At 56.7% G+C, this 6,612-nt stretch overlaps 1 protein-coding gene across 1 annotated transcript; it reads left to right on the top strand.

The window, feature by feature from the left end:
- The first annotated feature begins 2,690 nt into the window (after window positions 1–2,690).
- On the top strand, window positions 2,691–5,553 carry FAM110D (family with sequence similarity 110 member D). Its single transcript, XM_061186959.1, has 2 exons — window positions 2,691–2,747; window positions 4,568–5,553. The coding sequence occupies exons 1-2, from the start codon at window positions 2,740–2,742 to the stop codon at window positions 5,472–5,474; spliced, it is 915 nt and encodes a 304-aa protein (XP_061042942.1). The 5' UTR covers window positions 2,691–2,739; the 3' UTR covers window positions 5,475–5,553.
- The last annotated feature ends 1,059 nt before the right edge of the window (window positions 5,554–6,612 follow it).

The following is a 6,612-nucleotide window of genomic DNA, read 5'->3' as shown; positions in this document are numbered from 1 at the left end:
TCAGGCACCACTTCTTTGTGCCACACAAAAGCTGGTCTTACTCCCATTTTACACAGAAGGAAACTCAGAGAGGTTAAGTTCTTGCCTGAGGCCACAGATCCAGTGACTGACGGACCAGGATTAGAATCAGAGGCACCGAGGTGTGGTTGGCTGTGGTGAGGGGGCAGTAGCTGGCTGGTGAGGGAAGTGACACATTTCTCCTCTGTGACAATGTGGATCTGGGGCCTGAGGCTGGAGCTGAAAGGTCTCCTGACCTGTCCTCATCATTCCTGACACTGACCAGAGATGTGTCCCCATCCTCCCACCACCCTCTCCTGGAAGGAGCCAGTTCTGACTCAGCCATTCCCATCTACCCTCATCCTCAAGGAGATCCGGGAATGAGCTCGGAAATAGGAAGGAAACATCCCTCGGATTTGGCCTCCCCCCTCAACAAAGGTCCTGGCTCTAGGGCCAGAAGGAGTCACTTTAAGGCTCTCCCTGGGGACCCATGACCAGAAAGACAGATGATCCGGTTCAAGTCAAGTGTGACCAAGAGACAGGCAGGGCAGGCAGCTGGATCTCCCATGATCTCCCCCACCTCCCACCTCTTTCAGGGCAGTCAGGGCTCTCTCAGCTGAAAGCCAATCCAGTCAAACCTCGCCCCCATGACTCTGCTCTCCAAGATGGTAGTATGTGTCTATTGACATCCTGGGATAGGGTACCGTCACCCCTCAGACTGGGAGCTCCTGAAAGCAGGGCTCTTTGACCAATCCCCACCCCAGACTCCTGAGGGCAGGGGTGTGTCTGGCCTTTCTGACTGGGGACTCCCAGGGCTGGGGCTGTGTCTCCCTACTCTGAGCCCTCCTGAGGGGAGGTCGGCTCACCTTTAGTCACCCTCATCAGACTGGGGGCTACCCCAGGGCAGCACCTGCATTGTACTCTGAATCCCCCTCTTTCTGTAGCCCAGTATCTGTCCGGAGCTGAGAAGGAGGCCCCTGCCTGCCCTGCCACCCAACCCGGATGCTCCTTTAAGACCAAAGGGATGGGGGTTGTATAAGAGTCAGACACAACAGCCCCATCCTCCCCCTCCTTCACAGGCCAGGTTTCCTGCCATTGACAGCATCCCAGCTGGGCCCTGCCCGGCCTCATGCTTAACCCCTTCGTGACCAGATCTCAGGGCTACTGGCATGCACCCGCAACCTCCATCTATAAAATTAGGAAAATAATTGGGTTGTTTTGAAGATTAAATGTGTTAATCATTGTGTGACGTGCTCAGAACAGTGCCCTAGGATATATTAGTCTCTCAATAAAAATTAGCTGTTCTTCCTAATTTTGTGAGCTTGGGTGAGTCATTTCACGTATCTGAGCCTCAGTCTCTTTAGCAGTCAAATGGAGAAAACAACAAACCTACTTCTGAAACATAGTCCTGGGGATGAATTGTGATAATGTATATGAGAGCATTTTGTAGAGTGCTGTAACAACACAATATGGAACTATCTATCATGAACAAAAAAAAATACTCCCTCTAACTAGGTAATTAAAATGTCTTACCAGGAGATGGGCCTCCTGGTTTTCAGACTTATTACCTTACTTGACAGGCAGAGGGTGCAGTGGAAAGAGTGGATTTGGAGTTGGAATTAAGTACCCCCCTTTAATCCTGTTTCCTTACCCATAAAGTGGGGTGGTCACTCCTGCTGGGTCCTCTGTTTAGGGTCCTTGGGAGGGACAAAGGAGATCAGAGAGCACGGGTGTGAATGTGCTTTGCAAACATTAAAAAGTGCTAGAAGGGAGGGAAAGGGATTTGTGAAAAGTGGCCATGGGGTGGTGGTGCAGGAACCCCTTGGCAAGGACATTGGTCTTTGAGCTCTGGGTACTGCAGAGTTTACCCACTGGGGAGAGAAGAGGGGCTCTCTTGGAACCAGCATTGTGGAGCCAGGGCTCCCCCTTGAGACATGAGGTGTCAAATAAGAAACTGTGCTAGCTCTAGAATTTCCCAGTGGGGGCAGAGAAGGAAGGAGGTCCTTTACCCAGGCTTGGCCCCAGAATCATCCCTTCATCACCCTCTTCCCAGACAATCCCATTTGCCATCAGAGGACCTTGAGCAGAGGCAGCTCCAATGGGCTCCCTTGTGACCTTCATGCCAAGACTTGCTGGGAGGGGCTCACCCGGCACATCTGCAGCACCACTGCCCCCGCCTTTAGGTTGCAGATTCCTGGCCTCACCCCTCGGGAGAGCAAGCTTGACACCATCCACACACCTGGACCAGGACAGGTCTAAACCTGCTACAGAGGGAAAAAGCTGGTTAACTAGAACCCTGCACATTCTCATCTGAATGAGGAGGATCTGCCAAGGCCCAGCAGAGGGGGCTGACCCCACGTGAATCGCATGTCCCCGCCCCAGGCCTCTGGAGGAAGCTTGGGAATCAGGAGACCTTGTTTGGGGTGCTGGCTGTGCCCCAAGCTCACTGTGCCTCTGTGCAAATCACTTAACCTGTCAGGGACCGTATGACCATCTGTAAAGTAAAGGAGCTGGATGTGGTCCAAAGGTCCTCTCCAGCACTGAGACTGTGACCAGGAAGGGGTTAACAGAGGCCAGGCTCCAGGTCAGGAAGGCAAGGGTTAACCTGGGGGGGGGTGGAGGCTCTCTTGGCTTTTCCTGTGGAGAGTGAGGTTTGGCTGCCACCAAAGTTACTTCCAGTCCCTGCTGTCCCTCCTGCCTTCAGTCTGGACCTGCCTGGGGACCCTGGCATTCAGCCTCACCATGCAGAGGTGAGTGCATCCTGAGCCCAGGGCTGGGGTGGGAGGGCACCCAGGGACCCAAGGGCAAGGAGGCTGGCACCAAGCCAGTGAGCACAGTCCCCCAGCCTGCATCTGCATCCAAAGCCAAATGCTTGGGCAAAGTTCGGACCACTAACCCCAGTACTGGGAGAGGGTGGGCAAAGGGATGGCGGGCACAAGGATGTCTGCCAGGCTTCTAGGGTGGAATGTCTGTGGTTGGGCACCAAGGCAGCCCAGAAGGCAGGGAAGAGGCAGTGGACAGCAAACTATTTTGGTCCCTGTGTTTAGGAACTTTTTATAGCCGCCTGCTCAGGGCTCGGAAGAGAAGGAGGGGACGGGAGGGTACCCTTGAGGTCAGACAAGCACAGTGCCCTCCTGGGACCCCGGAATCTGACCTATTGCCAAGTTTAGTCCTTGGGAGGCAGGAAGGAGGGCACTGCCAGGCTTTCCTTGCTGTCTGGTTTCCCAGTCACCAACTACCTATGGACTGACTTGCTAGATCCTAGATGGGTGTATGTAAGTGTGTGTGTGTGTGTGTGTGTGTGTGTATACACACAGGCTGCCCTGGGGTGAGTAGGGTTGGCAGAGTCTCTGCCCCAAGGCCCCTTACCAGGACTCCCCTCCCCCCATCCCTGGCAAGTTCTGTTCCTTTGTTGCCTGCAGACCCGAGGTCTCCTCAGCCCCCAGAACTGATGTGTCCCTCTCAGCTGAATGGAGGATGGGGGGAGCAGGGAAACAGGGATGGGGTAGAGTGTACTGAGCCGTGTGGGTGGCCCATTCTGTTACTGCCAAGGGAACTGTCAGCTCTTGATTTACAACCCCTCCGGCCCCCCTTCCCCAGCAGAAGGGAGCTGGATGAGAAGGGTCACGGGGTTTTAGGATGAGGGACCCTGAGGGCAGATTTCTGGGAGTGCAGGTTATTGGGAAGAATTAGTGGAAGGAAATTTTTAGTGAGATAAGGGGCCAATCTCTAGCAGAAAGTGCTTGGTTTTATAGCAGCAGGAATAGAAGCAAAACATAGAGGAAAGTTTTGATAGGCAAGTGAGATACTCATTTTGAACTAGTTCTGGACTGCAAAGCACGAGATCTGGGTTCCAGTCCTGTGTCCAAATTCTCAGTAAGACCTGAACAAGCCTCCTCCTCTCTGGGCCAGTTTTCTCTTCTATGAAATGGAAATGCAGAGGTAAACAAGGTGATGTATACAGTTGGGCATTGTGGAATTCCCTTCACAGGGGCACAGAGCAGGTGGCAGGTAGCTGGCTGAAGTGACCTGGTGACCATCTCCCTCTCTTTCCCTGATGACCCTGCTGTGTCTGGGCAGAGCAGTTGACTGCAATTACTGGAGGCTCCTACCCTGTGGTTATATCCCTGACCTCTGTGTTTGGGGGCGGGATGGGTTGGTCCTGCTGGAGCCAGCATGTGGCTGGGAAGCCTCCTTGTCTTGGACTCAAAGTTGCTAGGTTGGGAAGAGGTATTTTTTCCGGTTGAGGCTACTTTCGGGAATTGGGCAGGGACCAGCCCCATTTCCTTTTCCAAGTGTCCTGCTTGCTGATGCCTGCTTGGCATGGCCCTGTGGCCAGAATGGGGCACGCTCAAAGGGGCATAGGTTTCTGGGTGGCCAGGGAGCCCCTGCCCATTATCTTTGAGGGATGGGGGTGGGAGGGATACCTGAGCCTCTGCCCCCTGGGCGTGGCACCTGGCTGACTTGGATGGGGGAGGGGTGGCTGGCTGAGCCTATTCCCAGGAGTGCCTGCAGGAGAGGGGCAGGGACATTTCCTACTCTCCCCCTGACCATTCCTCTTTCTCCGCAGGTCCCAGGAAGCCCCAGCCAATTGCTCTCAGCTCCTCAACTATCTGCCTACCTCCAGTGGCTTATGGGGCACTGTCCTGCCCAGTTCTGCTAAGATGCTCCTGGCCTCTCCCTCCACCCCATCCAGGGGACGGACCCCCAGCGCTGTGGAGAGGCTGGAGGCCGACAAAGCCAAGTATGTCAAGACGCACCAGGTGATAGCGCGACGCCAGGAGCCAGCTCTGCGTGGGGGTCCCGGGCCGCTCACCCCGCACCCCTGCAACGAGCTGGGGCCCCCTCCATCGCCCAGGACGCCCAGACCCGCCCGCCGGGGCAGTGGCAGGCGGCTGCCAAGGCCTGATTCCCTCATCTTCTACCGCCAGAAGCGGGACTGCAAGGCTTCAGTGAACAAAGAGAACGCCAAGGGCCAGGGGCTGGTGCGTCGCCTCTTCCTGGGCGCCCCCCGAGACGTCGCTTCAAGCAGCCCAGGCTCAACGGAGCGACCCGCGGCTCCTGGGGGTTGGGCCGCGCCCCAAGATGCCCCAGAAGCAGCGGGAAAGCGGGCATTGTGCCCCACGTGCTCGCTGCCCCTGTCGGAGAAGGAGCGCTTCTTCAACTACTGCGGTCTGGAGCGCGCGCTGGTGGAGGTGCTGGGCGCCGAGCGCTTCTCTCCGCAGAGCTGGGGCGCCGACGCCAGCCCCCAGCCCGGAACGTCGCCGCCGCCCGGCTCTGGGGACGCCAGCGACTGGACGTCCAGCGACGGCGGCGCAGAACGCCGGGACCATGCGGAGGGCGGTGGCTCGGAAGCGGGGGGCTCGGCGCGGGACGGGCGCCCCCAGGTGTCGGTGGTGGAGCGCAACGCGCGCGTCATCCAGTGGCTGTACGGCTGCCAGCGCGCCCGCGGCCCGCCGCGCGAGTCCGAGGTGTGACCGCCGCCGCTCGTGAGCAGGCTCTGGTGGAGTCCGGAGTCCGGGGAAGGGCAAGGGGTGAGCGCGGGGCTGGACCCAGGCACGGGCAGGGACACCCTGCCTCTAACGCGCCGGGTGCTTTTGGGCAAACCCTTCCCTTTGGATCTCGGTTTCCCCTCGTGAACCTTGGCAGGATGGGACAAAAAGATCCCGAAGGCCCTTCCCAGCGCAGGCGGCGGACGGGGAGGGGGCGGCCTCGTGGCCCCTGTGGAGGCCGGGAGGCTAGTGAAGACTGGGCGAGTGAAGACTGGGGTGGGAGATCAGAGAACCTGCTGAATAAAGTCAAAAAGTTATTTAAAGGAGTCGAGAGGCTGGATTACAGAGCAGACGCGCGAGGGTTTTGGAGTGTGGGTTCCAGTCTGACTGTGCCTCTCGGGGCCGCAGACACACCCCTCGGTGATCGAAGTATATTTGAAATGGTCACAAAGCGCTTGGCAAAGTTCCCGGCACGTAGGAGGTGCTCAATAAACGAAGCAGCTATGACCACTACCGAATTAGCACTAACACTATTATGATCGTCTCCGCCACCGACCCCCCAGGAGGGTCCAAATTAGAGCTGGGAGCCGGGAATCGCGCGTTTGGGGAGTTTTGGGGAGGGGTCTGCTCCAGAAATCTGGGGTTCACCAGCCTCTGAAGGCTCCCATTCCTGGAGCTTTGCTACCCGTTTTGGTTACTAGATATGAAGGGCTGAGATGTGGAGGATCCAGAATCGAGGACAATAAAGGACTCTTCAAACCAGGACTTTGCCAACCCGCAGCCTCACATCTTGTCACTGTCTTCCTTTCCCTCAAAGACAAACAAGGTCACCTGTTTTCCTCACACGTTCACACCTGTAAGTCTTTGTTCACGGCCTCCTCCCTTTGCCTGGGTTACCTTCCCCTTTCTCTCCACTCATCCTTCTAAGATTACATATATGCATTCTCTCTCAGGAACTCCTGAATTTCCCAGCCGGGCTCATCTCCTCTGAGCTCCCAACTACAGCCTTATTTTTGTGCTTCAACTTATCACCTTGTGTGGGACCCGCTGGTAGTCTGGGTTCTCTTGTTAGTCACTGACCTTCCCCTAGTACAGGGACAGCCCACGTAGCAAGGCCACAAGG

This window comes from Eubalaena glacialis, chromosome 3 (genome assembly GCF_028564815.1).
Source record: "Eubalaena glacialis isolate mEubGla1 chromosome 3, mEubGla1.1.hap2.+ XY, whole genome shotgun sequence".
Taxonomy (NCBI): Eukaryota; Metazoa; Chordata; class Mammalia; order Artiodactyla; family Balaenidae; genus Eubalaena; species Eubalaena glacialis.
This window is presented reverse-complemented; position numbering and strand designations above follow the sequence as displayed.